Source organism: Labrus bergylta, chromosome 22, assembly GCF_963930695.1.
Source record: "Labrus bergylta chromosome 22, fLabBer1.1, whole genome shotgun sequence".
In the NCBI taxonomy this organism is placed as follows: domain Eukaryota; kingdom Metazoa; phylum Chordata; class Actinopteri; order Labriformes; family Labridae; genus Labrus; species Labrus bergylta.
Window position 1 is genome coordinate 10,701,174 of NC_089216.1, and position 15,574 is coordinate 10,716,747.

General features: G+C 40.4%; 1 protein-coding gene across 1 annotated transcript in view; it reads left to right on the top strand.

Moving 5' to 3' along the window:
• LOC109993387 (phospholipid-transporting ATPase ABCA1) overlaps window positions 1-15,574 on the top strand; it is a 149,627-nt gene that overhangs the window by 18,532 nt on the left and 115,521 nt on the right. The window contains exons 10-12 of the mRNA XM_065950220.1: window positions 8,992-9,131; window positions 10,243-10,359; window positions 13,118-13,315. Coding sequence (XP_065806292.1) covers window positions 8,992-9,131; window positions 10,243-10,359; window positions 13,118-13,315 — 455 coding nt within the window. The remainder of the gene's footprint in view (window positions 1-8,991; window positions 9,132-10,242; window positions 10,360-13,117; window positions 13,316-15,574) is intronic.

Consider the following 15,574-nt stretch of genomic DNA (forward strand, 5'->3'; position numbering starts at 1 on the left):
TAAAAGTCCAGAACAACTTCTCCCAAGTGGGAAGCTGATGCTGTTGTCTGGATTTTGCAGAGTCACAAGGCGAGAATGTATTACATCCTAAATATGAACATATGGCAGCCCAAACTTCTCACAGAGGACAGATGGTGTCACTGAAACACTTTTTTTTTGTCTTCTAAACTGGTATTTTGTGCTAATCAGTTCGAGAATACCACCCGGGCAGCCATATTGTCAGCATTTGTAGCCAAATTCCCCAATGTGGTATTGATTTCAAAGAACCAGGCACAGATTTTTGAGAAAAGGCAGCACTGATGGTGTTCAGTCTTGCATTTAAAACTTTCTAAAGCTGTCTAAATCGCTAGGTCAAATAAATCCCAGGATGTCATTGTCTCCTGTGCTTCTAATGATATGCAGGGAACATCCACAGTGACCTGATACAGTGTCCTGCAGAGTGGTATGCTCTGTTGTATCCTTGTTGAACTAATGAAAGATGTATTCCAGGTGGCTTAATTAAAAGAAAGCGTGGTATATTCACACTGCACTGAAATTATGAACAGAACCACCCACATTCAGTATGGTTGTAGGTGAAAAAGCCTCCTCATTGCTTCAAGGATTAAACTGATAAAAGAGGAAATATAAATTCTAAAAGATTTGTGGATAAAAGAAATAAAGGATCGCCGATATGAATCTTTGATCCTACCCAGTGCACTCTGCTTTTCTTGCATTACTGCATCAAAGTGTGATTCAAACGAATATGAGTCTGTCTCATGGGCGAGGACTTTATATCAAAGTAAAGTACGCACTTTGTACATACATAAAACATGGTTGTAATTTAAATCAGTCAGTTCTAAGAACAGAGGAAAGATTACTCATGGCCCTGTAACTTTATGGGGTCAGGAACAGTACATCCATGCTTAAGACTGCTTATTCTTGAGCAATCTTTTGTCGCCTTTCCACCAAATGTTCCTGGGGATTTTAGTGCTAGGTCCTAAAGTGTTCCTCCAGCCCCCTAATGTCTGTATATTCAACAAGGTCACAAGACCCATGAAGAATTGGAAAATGAGCTTGTTGATGTTTTACAAAGCCAAACCTGTACACCATCAATCAGCAATGTTCAGCAATGCAAGGCCCAATCCAAGTCCAGGTACTTTTTCAGAAGTTCTGCCTATGCACAGGAGACTCAAAAAGTATTTTAAGTTTTGTTTTACGTTTTATTATCAGAATGATCAATCGTGCGATTAGAAATCAAGTGCAATGAAAAGAAAAATTGAAAGTAGGCACATTAGCTATAACTCGTAGAGTCAATGTTTTTTCTTATTGTGTTACAATAAGAAAAAACATAGACTCAGACTTTTTCGATGTCTTTATTTGGAATATTCCTGTTGTGTCAATGAGGAAATTGGATTGTTTTGCATACCTATAGTTCTACCCCAGATCAGGTACATTTTTTGCGTTTAAAACTAAGCCCCTGGAACTTTTTTAAAATCCTGGTTCCAGCAGAAAAGTGCTAAGTTCCACCAAAAGTTCATGTGCTGTTAATAGTGTCCTGGTAAGGCCAAAAGCGGTAGTGTGAAATATAGTATGATGCTTTTACAACGGTGAAGTCTGACATTCTCAAAGGAAATATTTCGCTACCTAACATGGTCCAGAATGCACTGCTGTACTGGTGTTATTCTTCACCCAAGTGTTGTCCTGTGAAGTGTTCCTCGCTGTCGTTCAGGTGATATTTGAGTTACACTTGACTCATGCTTTCACAGTATCATTTCAGAGAGCCGACTCTGAATCATTTCGTTCTACCCTGGACTTGCTGGAAGAACCTTTTCGAGCGTTTTGAAGTAAATCGATGAAAGACGATGACCTTATCCTAACAGAATGGCAGCAGTCTGAAAGTCTCTTCACTTGTAGAATGTCAGTTTTTTATATTTTCATCTAAGGGACTTGAGGAGACCACAGGGGGAAAACTGGTTATGGATTACTATCAAGCACCTGAATGTTTAGACCTGATCTTGTGAATGGTTTTGATGAATGGGTTTGACCCTCAAAAGTTAAACGTTTTATCATTTGCACCTGTTACCGTATACTTAGTTTTATATTAAATCAATAAAGGTGGGGTAGCTTTCCACACATGGGGAAAAACTTTTGTTATAACTGATTTTTAAAGTTTGTGGCTGAATATTTTTTTACACATTTAGTTTTCACAAGATTCCTTAAATGTGTCTGCTGAAATGGATATAAATGAAACCCTAACACACATATAGAATTATAAATATATTTATCTTATGTACAGTTTTATTTATAAATGTACCTGCATTTTTTTATTTGGTTTTTACACTGTAAAACATCCCGACACTGTACTGGACTATTAATGAAATGTACAGAAATCATACTTGGGGAACATAAAGACACGCAACAATAATTCAGGGAAGAATACATTACGATACAATGCACATGAACATTTGAACATCGCTCAATATGTTTGTGCCAAGAAATCCTCGTGAATGATCTCTTCAGCTTCACTTCATGCAGGCTGATGCTCGTAAGAGACCTCACACTCCGGTTTCATTAAATGTCTTTTCTTCAGAGACAACCGCACAGAATTAGATTTTAATAAGAAGACCTCAATTCCCTGGAAATAAAGTTGCACTGCAAAGTGGAATTGCATGCAAGTGCCAGAGCAAATGAGCTTAAACATTGTATCATCCATAAAAAAAATAAAAAGCACCAACATCTCCGTTAGCATGCTAATGGCTTTTTTGGATTCGCCTTGGCATTTCAATGGATCGCTCTATGTACACTTAAGTGAATGTGGAAGATGCAGAGTGTCTGCGTAATGGCCAATTACAACTGTTTTGTAAATGAGAAAGAACACTCAAAGGAATAGTGGAATAACACTAATAAAGGCTAACGCTGATGTTTTCTTTAACGGCTCTGAAACATTCCCTTCCTAATTAATCATTGACTGAAAAAGGAAAATTTCCGAGTCACCACACGGAATAGCTTGAGTGGTAACTGTTCTTCCATGATGGTAAATTAACTTGTTACCGCTAAATTTGCCCAAGCAGATTGGCAGAAATGGGAAGTGATTACATCACGCAGCATGTCAGTTATACTCTGTTGGATAAATGTGGTTAAAGATATTTTATAATTGATTTTGGAACCCTTTCTAGTCAGCTTATTGTACTGAGTTTCCCTCATTGTCGCTATTCTGTACCATATGGAGGATTTAAGAGAGTTGGCTCTCTTTTCCCTGCAGATAGAACAGTCGAAGTGCCATGAGCCAAAGCTGAAAAGCTGCTGATTATACTTGACCTAAAGCCATACCAAAAAATCTGTACTCAAATCAACCCTTCCAATAATCACATCTCGTGGTCATTTAAAAACAACCTTCCCTGTTTTATTTAGAATGTCTCGTTTGCTTTGCTGTGATTTTCTCTGACATTGCTCCCAATGTTTCTTGGGACAATTTTCTCAAGACCCATTTTATTCTCTCCTGAGTAATTGGGTTATCTAAACTGATATATGCTAGAGCTGTATTGGTCAGAATATGTGTCCGTCTTCACTCTCCTCCAACTATTGAATGTCAGCGCAGCCTCTTTCTCTTTCTTACGAGAGACTTCAGTGATGTTTATTCACGCTTATTTGACTCTGTTGGATTTCTGTAAGACGGCACTTAATTTATCCTGCTTGCTCGATATAAATGTTGCTTTTTCGATGCATGGGGTAGTCCACTTCAGCCTGGTGTGTCAAATTAGGTGAATAAACATGAGGTATGTGTGCATCTGTCTGTCTGAGTGCATTGCATGAATTGGTATGAAACATGGATAATAAGAATCTCGAGTAATATCCTTCTCAGTGTGCAAGTCTGCACATGTAGTTGCGAGACACTGTGTGTGTGTGTGTGTGTGTGTGTGTGTGTGTGTGTGTGTGTGTGTGTGTGTGTGTGTGTGTGTGTGTGTGTGTGTGTGTGTGTGTGTGTGTGTGTGTGTGTGTGTGTGTGTGTGTGTGTGTGTGTGTGTGTGTGTGTGTGTGTGTGTGTGTGTAGAACCAGCATGTGCTGTGTGTTGACTGCACTGTCCCACTGTATAGACCAAATTGAGCCCATCTCCAGGGTGCAACTCAAATTGATTAAATTTGCCAGGTAAGTTGAGGGGCCAACTTGAGGCTCCAAGCAATTATTTGACTGTGGCTAAACCTGTTGTAGAGAACAGATTCTCTTGTTCTTTCATATCGCTGCTTTGTAATAAAGTAAAGATCTGTTGTCGGAGAGAACCGCACAGCTCACACCTCTCGAGAATGTGCAACCCCTGTAATCTGATGCTCTCTTTAGCACACAGAACATCAAAATCAGATCTATCTTCCCCTTGATACACAGATACCCGGTGTGTAAGTGGTATCCATTTGACCCCGCCATTTCTATTCATACTCTATAGTTGACTAGTTGACTAGAATTCTTGATTCTTTGTGTTTGTAATTGGCACCAGCATGCAAGTTTTTTTTTTTTTGCTGTCTATTTTCATAATCTCCTCAACATGTGGAAGGATTCAATGTGACGGAAACACAAAAGTATATATAATGCCCAGGTTCACCGAAACCAGGTTTACAGTGGCTGCTCAATCAAGATTACTGTATTATAATAGAAAGCATGCCTGCAACAGGTTTTAGCATGAAGGAAATACAATAAACAGAGGCTGCTTTATGCACAGAATCCACAACCACACCGCTGAAAAGGTCCTTTATCACAGCGCCCTCATATTGCTGTCCCAGTGTGATATTTGTCAAAGTGCAGAAACGGCGTTTCTTGTAAAAAAAAAATAAAACAAGTAAAAATAGAAAAAGCAAAAGTTTCACATACACAACACAAGGGCTGTACCATCCTGTCTCTGTTACACCGTTGTTACTTCCCTAACACCATTCTGTCGTTTTACTTTTTTTTTTTTTTTACACAGACAGTGAGGTTTAAAACTCATGCTTTAAACAGCCTGTGTTAGGAAAAAAAAAAAAGGCTTTGATGTTCTTACGTGTGTGAACATTTCACCTGTGGTCAAAAAGCAACGGTCAAACAAAAGAGTAACTTTTCCTTTTCATTTCTTTTAGAATGATTTTAGGACGCCTAGAAAGTTGAGAAAGTCTAGTATTTTACACAAAAACTCAATAACGTTTAATAGAAATATTCAGATACTTAATACAGATCATTTGCATTTGTAATACATAATAGAAAAGTTTCTGTTTTTTTTGTCAGATATTAGAAATCGCTTTTCTAACTGACCCTTAATTAATTTCCACAATTTCCCAGTTTGGGATCAATGAAGTAATTCTATTCTATTCTGTTCTATAATCGCAGAGAACTACTGAACCATTGCGCGCACACATCCTGTCTTTTAAGCGTTATATTTGCAGGAAGTGGCATCTGTGCAGTCTGTGGAGGGAACAGCTGGTCAGACTCAGACTAAGGAGTAGCCATTAGCTGCCCCGCTCACACACCTCCCAGGAGCACCTGGGAAAGATGGCCAGCAGGCAGAAAGGCTAACATTTAATTGCACTGAAAATGGCCGCTAAAATCTCCCTGATGGGAGAAAGGGTCGCCCTGGTGAGATGAGAGGGAGAGCTGGACGGAGGGAGGTTTTCTTGCTTGTCTTGACAGAGGAGACGTAAAGGAAAGGACAGGAGACGGCACTAATGCAATGACACGTGTCCAATAAAGGGGCCGTTATCTCCAAATCAAAAAGGCAGACGGTCATATTGACTCGCAGGAGACACACTGGACTGATCAATTGTCTGATTAACTGCCACACAGCAGGAATCACATATTTTCAGTCATAACAAAGCCAGAACAATCCAAGCATGAGGTTGCATGCAGCGCGGGTCCTCACGTAACCTATTCATCACTCTCCCAACCTGGCAATATCCACGTTGGCAGATACGTTAAATTAGTAATGATCGTACCGCCGCTGAGCATCTTGACTTTTTTTTTTTTCTCCTCTGCTCCACACAAACTTGTCCTTATGTACTCAGGTCTGAACTCTTGGCTTGTGTTTTTCTTCTGCTTGTGCATTTTTACTTTCAAACTTTTTATAGATACATTCACTCTGAAACTCTCTTGGTTGGTTATGCATAATAATGTCCCAGTAACTGGCCATGATTTGCTTCCTCATAAATAAGAAAATCTTTGAGTTTTCTTTTAATGAACTCAGGTAGGATATTCTCAGGAACATTACTTCTTTGTTAAGGAACAAGCAGCTTTGATATGTGTCAATAGATACATTAGAAAGCAAGCTCTCGTAACAACGGCAAACTGAAAGAAGAAAAATCATTCTTACAAAAAAGTAATTGCAATTTTCGACCCTTTTAGTTGGGCTTTTTGAATTCTTTTGTGTTCAAACTACTTTGCTCAATACTGACAGTTACTGAATAGAGTGGAACTTAACCTTGTAACTATGATTTATACTTCTGTGTGGAATCTAGGCTGTAGTTTCCAGAGCCCTGTACCTTATCAGAAGACAACGTGCGTAGCCTGTCCAGCACATCTAAACGTTGTTCTTTGTATGATGAACCTCTGTGTGCTTACTGTGGGCTGACTAGTCGTCTGACCTAACGATGCTTTCCAGTTGAACATTCCATCCATTCCATTCCAATCCCGTACATTCCATCTCCTCATCTCCTCTGAGTTCTCCTTTCTTTCCTTTTCCTCTTTGAAATAACTGCAGTGTAACCAACTTGCTGCTCAATGTGTTTCATCTCTAACTCCAACATGATATGCTCGGTTTCAGTCGCCATGGTTTCCTGTATACAAACAAAGTGGAGAATGTGGCGGAGGCAGAAAATTGCAATACAACTAGCATGGAAAATGGCAGTGCCATCTACTGTTTGTAGGCGGAGTAGTACAGAGCTACAGAAAACACACCAGTTTGTAGTTTGTAGTCCTCCTCACTTCAAAAAATGAATCCCTAAACAGGACACTACAACAGGGATGGGGCAACTTTGGTCACAGCAAGGGCCACATTGATTTAACTCTCACTGCCAGAGGGCCAAATTGTAGTATACAAAAATGGTTACAGTCAATTATGTCTCAAATTTAACTCAACATATACCAGTGATGAAATATTATTATGGACATGTTTCTAGTTTTCATGATTTCATGGCAGATTTTGTCATGTTTTCTTCATGTTTCCAATTAATTGATATATCAAAATTGACCTGAGGGCCACGTTGAGTGCCACCAGTTGACCCCCCCCCCACAATATGAGTGGTTGCAGTAGCGGAGCGAGTGTTGGGGCAGAAGGTGCAGCCGCCCCGGGCCCACTGTTGTCTCAAGGGGCCCACTTTGAGCCAAATTCAACATGCATTTTGTTATTTAGTTGAATTTTCAAATAAAGTTAGTTTGACGAGGTCTGAGTCTCTCTTTTCTTTTGCCGCAATCAAGACACACAATGTATTTTGTAGAGCAGAGAGGGGCGCCCCCTCCACTGCCAAGGGGGTTCTCAACTTCGGCAGCAAACAGCACCAGCGGGGTGCTTGTGTGGCCTGTTTGTAATGTCATTGATTCCACCTCTTAGCACCCCCTTTGCTGGGCCCCCCACTGCTGTCTGGAGTTTAAAAAACCTAGTCGTCTGTCTGCTTTATTTCTGTTTACCTCGCAGTTTTTCGTAACATTAAAAGTGTAAAAAAAACTAAATAAAAAATGTTTTCTCATTGACAACTCGACCTGACAAGTCTCCTTCCGTTGCTCGCTCCACTAACGTAAACACTACTAACCAAGCAAATAAACATGTTAGAGAGGAGCACCCAGCTGGCTGCAGGAAAGCAACAGTGCTGATGAAAACTTCATTGCTAAATTGTTTCATCATTATTTGTGATTACGCTTAGATGCTGGTCTTTTGTTTGTGGGTGTGTTGTAGACCGCCGTGTGTCTGCTTGGTTATCGTACTGTATGAACGGCAGGCCATCGCTGTCACGCTGTTTACAAAGTTTGTTGTCGTGCGTGGGTTGATAATGTGTGGTTTTATTGTATTGTCTGTTTGGCTGGATGAGCGTCCAACTTCACTGAATGTCAAACTGTAGTTGCCTTCTATCTTTGGTTTCCCGTCCGGATAATGAAGTCTGCTTTACTTGTTTAATCGGTGGAATATGCACACAGACATATCAGCACTTGTTCTGCTTAAACATCAGCAGGTCACTCACTGATAAGTCCCTGTCACTGTAATAGCACCCTTTGTAATCTGCAGCGGCATTTCTCTTCGTCCCGCCCCGTCTTGTATCTCCATACAGCTGATACTAAACCATAAATACTACACTATATTACTATTTAGGCTACAGCATATGCTATATAGCCTATAGACAGTTTAAGGGCCCCGCCCCCTCTGCAATGACCCATAGGCTCCACGCCTGAGTGGTTGGATTCGTCTATAAATACTAGCTCTAAATTCTGAAGTGTAGTGTTTACATCAATATTTTTTCGGGGTCTAAACTGGATGAGCTATGTTCTAATCAGCACCTTTATTCCTTTTTTTCTTGCCTTATATTTGCAACATGCATGATAAACGTTTTATCCTGCAGCTTTTGGGATCATTGTTGCTTGTGACTTGAGCTGGATTCAGACACTTCAATTTGTATTCCGTTTATTGCCTGACTGTGCCATTTAGGCCCGTGGTTTCTCTTATATGTTAGATGTTTCTGTAAAGTGAAGTTATGAATATAATTTCACAGGTAATAATGTATGCTTTGTGCTCCTACTATCTTTATATTTTCTCATACCGGCCTGACATTGATTTCTATGGTAGCCGCATATAAATTTCAAGCTCATGTGCAATATTTATCATGTTTTCTTCTTCCCTGTTGGAAATTCAATGATTTCTTACAGGTATTACCACGCTTTACTCCACTTTAACTTTCCTGTGAAAGAGCATACGTAAAGGAAAGACCCACAACATGCAGAATTCCAGTGCTGTTCTCTTGCTCCTGCCTTGACATTTCCCGTCTTCTCCCCTCTGTTCGTCTCTCCTACAGATGATTTTTGTCAGACTCTGGTCGACACCCTGGAGGGCACACCTGGTCTGCGCGTGATTTGGAGCACCTTCAGGCCGTTATTGCAGGGGAAGGTCCTCTACGCTCCCGATACACCTGCTGCTCGCCTCATTGTGAAGGAGGCAAGTCTAGGTTGAAAAAATGCAATATATTTGGCGTGCACACAAGGACTTCTCTTGTTCCTGAGATGTAGCAGATATGGCTAAGTCTTAACTGATATCTCCTCTTGTTGGAGTAATGTTTGAATATCCTGTATGCTCAGGGTCATGCCTGTAACAGTAATTGAATCAGTAACTGTGTGAAATGGGAAGAAGCCCTCAGTGGAGGAAAGAAAAACAACTGATGTCACACAGAATTACCACCTGGGGAAGAAAATGAAAATAATACAATCGTTTGTCAGGAGGCTGCAGCGAGTCTGATCTATTTTCATGACAAGACATTTCTCCAAGATATTAGCATCATTTGGATAACTCCATAAACAAAGCAAACATCAGGCAGGCAGGGAGGTTTTTGCAACGCGAATACATAATGAGTTCACAGCAAGAGGCCCGGTGCTGGCGGAGGAGTACCCCTGTTTCACTCCAGACATCGTCGGATTGTTTACAAGTCAGTGTTCGGGGGTAAATAACCCCATTTACATTAGTCACCACAGGGGGGGTGGCGGTGTTGCAATGTGATGAGTCCCTCCAGGGATTAGCTGAAATGTGCAGATGTGAAGTGCTTTCATGTCTGGATTTGCTCAGAGCGAAACAGAAGCTGCTCAGTGAATATTCTCTCAGTCAGGGGAAGGTAAAGTAACTGTTTAAAGCTCCTGTGAGGAACTTTCTGTTTGTTTTGTTTTTGGCGCCCCCTGTGGACAGAGCAGTATCTCTTATAATTCATACTGAACTTGTCCTGTAAATGCAGTAGAAGTATTCCTCAACAAAAAAAAAAAAAAAGTCATTCTTGCATTCTTTATACGGTCACGTTTGTCTCTCATTGAGATCATTTGCAGTGGAAAATGTAGAATCAAGCAGTGTCTGCAGTGTGCACTGACCCTTCAGTGGTGTTTTCAGGCATTTCAAATAAAAAAAAATATAGAAATTGTCCCTCTTCATGCTGATGGTCTCCTTTGCTTTTGTAGTTCATAAAAACAACACCGAAAATAATTTCAGCCTGTTTCCTAACAGTTACATGAAACTCCCACGCAAGCTTTCAATGTTTGTTGTTGTTGTTGTTGTTTTTTTTTTCCAGGCGAACAGCACATTCAACGCCTTGGCCATGCTAAAAGAACTGGCAGATTCCTGGGATGAGCTCGGGCCACGTGTCTGGGACTTCCTTCAAAACAGCACTCAAGTCAATGCAGTGCGGGTAAGGCTGAGACAAACAACTTTTGAATTGGATAAAAAAAAAACTAAAAATCCTTCAATCCAATCCAGTTCTGAAGAGAAAATCAGTAAAAAGAGAATGATGAGACTTATATTTAGTGCAAGTAAGAATATATGCTACGTGTACATCAATTTGTTGCACCGTCTGTTAGAAATGGAAACCGAGGGAGGTAAGTAATTATGGATAAGTGCAGGATAATTTTCATCCTGGCAGAAAGGATTATCTATAGAAGGTAGAGGACAGAGACTCTTCCCTCCCTCTCTCCTTCCCTTCCTCTTTGCCTCTCGCTGTATTTCCTTGACACTGACATTACTCCAGTGTCACTCCAAATGAGCTTATAGGCAGCTGGAGGGAAGCAGACATCGGGAGCTCCATATAGCCAGGGTATTCATTACCCTAGCCCTAACCTTTACACAAATGGGCCGGCAATCCTCCTTTGTCTTCATTTTCTCCCAGCCCGCCGCTTTCCCTCTCCGCCCCACACTACGAAGCTGGTGGCTGCGGAGGTTTGTCATCTTCAGAGGTCCTTCAAGGTCGCAGACACATTTTACACTCATGGACCAATTACCGTCACCACCACGGCTACATCTGAGATAGCTCCCAATGTGGAGCTGAAAAGATGTACACACTGTTAACGAAATGTCTTTAAAGATACAGCTTTTTTTTTCTTTTTCTTTTTTTTTTTTTTTACATATTTTAGATGTCAAATCTAAATATTTCAGTCCTGGTCAAATCTGCGACAGCCTCGGTTGCCATGGTAACAGCAACAGCAGTTTAATACTACATGACCCAGAATTCTGGAGCTGCTTGTTTCTTCATAACTACAAGAGAAACGGATGTGGCGTATCCACTTCTAATCGGCGTTATTCAATCGTTTAAGGTTGCTGTCAGATTTCAAGCTGGACAGTTTTGCAGGGGAACGCTACCTTTCTGAGAGACATCACTTCAATGTTACTCTACTAATGTTGAGCAGAATATCATCGCAAGTGTTGACACTGAAATCCCAATTGAGTACACTGGCCTCTACTTCCCCAACATTGTGCATTCAATTACTGGTATGATTGGTTTTCCACATTTAGAGGATATGTTTTCATTTGTCCCTTTTCTGGTTAGGACGTGATGAGTTAATTAACTTCTCTTAGCGGGTTAAGTTTCCTTTTCAGCATTCCTTTGTGTACTCAACAGGCTTTTAATCAGTTCATTTTAAGTTTATGGAGTTGCACTGTCATTACAGGAACATTCAGTGTTATGTTAATAATTGGGGGTGAATTTCCCAGCAGCTTAAAATGATAGAATTTCTGGGTGGGAGTGAGGGGAACAATTAAATAAAGGGCAACACATTTAATCAAACAGGTGGGAGTAAAATAACCTTATTATGCAAGCGCTACTGTGTTAAGAGCTCAGAACTATTTATTCCACTCCACAATAATACATATACATATTCATGTAATGCTTATTCAATATGGACTATGGGGATTCAGCCGGGTTATATTTGCTCCCACATCAGCATATTGATTTCATTTAGCGCATGATTAGAGAAATTGCAGTTTGATTCATGACCTGAGGTGATTGACCGAGGCCTGAGTATGTTTCAAACGTTTGTCATATAAACAAAAGAAATCAGATAAAGAAATTAGCATTTGTTTTTGTTCCCCTTGGTTTTGTGTGTTTGTTTTGTTCCGTGTATTTACATGAATGTTTTTGTAGAGGCAGGATTTTGTGTTGTATTTACTTTCATACTTCACTTCTACTTCAACCAACAACAACAACATCAATAAATAAAACAGATTCATATTACGAAACCAGTAATTATGGGGAAAATACATGTAGTATTATCAGTAACAATGATCAGTCTCCTCATCAGTCAATTCTGGTACCATGATAAGCCTCGTAATCAGGGATGTTACCTGCCCGTTTCCTGACCCTGGACTTGTATAAGTCCTGCATGGAGGGCAGGTTGATACAGATTTTTTTCTGCAGACATGTCTGTTCTGTTTGGTGGCATATCCAAACCACTCCTGTAGTCCACGGTCATCTCCACAGTCTTGAGAGGTTCAGCTCCAGATGGTTTTAAATACACCAGAGGGCTTGGTGTCTGCATGTGGATTCATCACCTTCCCGGCTGAGGCGGATGACAGTGACGCTGTCTGCAAACTACAGGAGTTAAACAGAAGGCTCTCCGGAGGTGGGTGCACACCTCTGGGGGGTGCTAATGCTGATTTGTCAGGGTGCTGGATGTGATACTCCCCAGCCTCACCTGCTTCCTCCTCTCAGTCTTTACATAGATCCCTGATGAGTCAAGGTGATGCCGGCTTTATTGCAGCCCCATGTTGACGTCATCATTCACCAACCTGTTTGTCCGATAGGCAAATTGCAGGGGTCCATCAGGGGGCTTGAGATGTCCATGTGGTGGCTCAACACCAGCCTCTCAATGGACTTCATGGCCAAATATATGATTCTGTCCTGTGATTGAGGAATCAGAATCAGTAATACTTTATTTTTCCTTCAAGGGAAAATGTGTGCTTTGCAATAGCTTTTATGCAGAGTAAAATCATGAGGAAATATAGGAAATAATAAAAGAAGTATACAACCCAATATACAGACATTATATAGGGATACAATAAGAATTATAAGCAATACATTTAAGTTGATTTAAAATAGTATTAATAAAAGTTATTTGAATCTGACCACCCATACTTCCTAGATAATACAATCTTTTTGCGTTTTCTGTTGTATTCAGGCTTTGCTGGCCAATCCAGTGTTTGCCATTGCCCTCAACCAGGGTCTAGGCGGCACAGCATGGACTGCTGAGCAATTGGAAAACTTCCTGTACAACGGGCCCCCAGAGGACCGTCCACCCGGCATGCCGCCCCAAGACTGGCGGGATTTGTACAACACCACAACCGAAATGCTGAAGCTTCTCTCCAAGTTCCTCGGTGTAAGTAACTCTTTTGTTTTCTGCGTTTGCAAAGCACCTTGTGAACCTGGCTTCTTGCCCACTCATGCACCGTAGTGTTCTGTGACCTCTTCAACATAGTGAGAAATTGGATTACTTAAAAAACAACAACTGGCTGTTCTTTGACATTTGAGATTTTCTAAAGCAAAACTCTCTCTGCTGAGGAAATTGGTAATTCATTATTTTCTCTGCCCTCCCGCCTCTGTTCTCTTTTAGCTTCTCACTTCTTTGTTATTTGTCTGATTCACCTGATAATACCCATGTGCTTTCTTTGGTTAGAGATGGCGTTAGAACAAGAACTGCATGACCTTTAAAATACTCAAAGAAAGCTATCTATCTTTGAAAATAAGTTGAGCAATTCTGATATTATTAGATATATTTTCATAGTTTTGGGCTTTTTTTTTAAGGCTCCTGCGACAATGTTTTCACTGCTCATGAAACAGACCGAAATTAAAAAAAAGATGCCTACGACCTTCAAAAGCAAACGAGACCATCAGAAAAAGATTGATTACTTCTTTAATGTTACTGGTAATGCCTGTAACCACTGCTGGGTGTAAGTGTCAAACAAGAAGATTGATGACAAGCTAAGAAACAGGCCTTTATTTATGTTTTTTTTAATTTAAAAAATGTTCCATGGCCACAGTGAGTGATACTGCTAAGTGAAAACAGGAGGAGTCTTTTTTTTTTTGTCAGTACGAGACCAGCAAGAGGTAGGAGGTACCACTTTCTCCACAGGGGGCGCCAAAAAATTACACTAAACCAAAAGTTCCTAACCGGAGCTGTAAGAAATGATCCTCATGAGTCAACTTGATCCATTCTGAAAAACTCCAGTAGCATGTTATACATAAAAACAAGAGATTACCATTTATTTTTCAGAGCGACTGAAATAGTAGTTTCTGTCTGTAAAAAAACAGCAATTGAAGTGTTCAGTTACCACACATACTTGAACGTAAAGATTGAAGAAAGCCATTCAGCAGACGATTTGTATCCTTTGCATAATTGCTGCTCCTTCATTTGTTCCTTTATCTTTGTGATCGGGACTTTGACACAACTCACAACAGGGTGCTGCAGCATGTAAGCATGGTGCTTTGCTTCTAACGCACACTGTATCCAATGTTAGGCACAGCGCTTTTTTGTTGCTGTATCTGTGCTTTACTGATGTTTAAACCAAAATCAAGACTTCTCCCCATGTCATCTATATATTTTTTTGTACCTCGCTCACTCTGTCAGCCGTTATCCTTTTTTACAGAACAAGCAAGAAACAGCTCTGCTCTTTATTCATTAAACTTTAATATCCTTGACTTTGCAAACTGTCAAACACACAGGGAGATCTGTCACTGCATTGCTTCCACGATAATCATACAAAAAAAAAACAACCCAAAAACATTGTTACAGGCTTGACAACAGTGGATGTGTGCAGGCATCAAACACAGTGGTGTCTCTAAGTAGGAAACACACCGTTGACATTGATATATTGATCTGTGGCACAGTTTGCAGCGAAAACCCTCTTTCTCTGTGCGGTGTGATCAAACACATGTACAAAGCCCACCCACTGCCCCTGCCATGCTTTCATACACACAAACCCAAACACACACGTACACATACCATCAATCCACAGGCAGGTAAGATGGCAGGTGGACCCTTGGGGTTAGCCCTACACGGCCAATGAAATTCCAACGTAATGTAATCTATTTTCAGCCCTAATGGAAATTGCTATGCTCGGGATGGATACCAAGAAAGGGACGGTCATAGACAACCTTTATGATGGAGCCATTTTATATAGTTGTATGCGTCTGTAGGATAATAGTGAGTCTCTATATGTCAAGGCCTGAAGAGTGAATGCTTTCACCATGAACTTAGAGCAGATATGTGAGCAGACACGTTACCTCAAAGGCAAAGAAATGCAATGAAATAACAAACCAGGCTTATTTTTTATACATTTAATTATCTTCTTTTTTGACTCAGAAGAAAATAATAATTAGAGCGTACTATTATTAGGAGAATTTGTTTATTTAATCTTTACTGACTAGGAAAGGTTCGTTGAGATTAGAAATATCTTCAGCATCATGTCCTGGCCAGCTCAGATGGCAGAACAGTCAAAAAACATTTTTTTTTACGACCAACAATGATCAGCTATTTATGCGGATGTTAACAAGTCGCTCAAAACAAGCTTTTTTTTTTCTCTCCTGTTTATTTCCCGAAGTTGTCCCAACTTTTGAATGAACTTACCAGTCCCCTGCC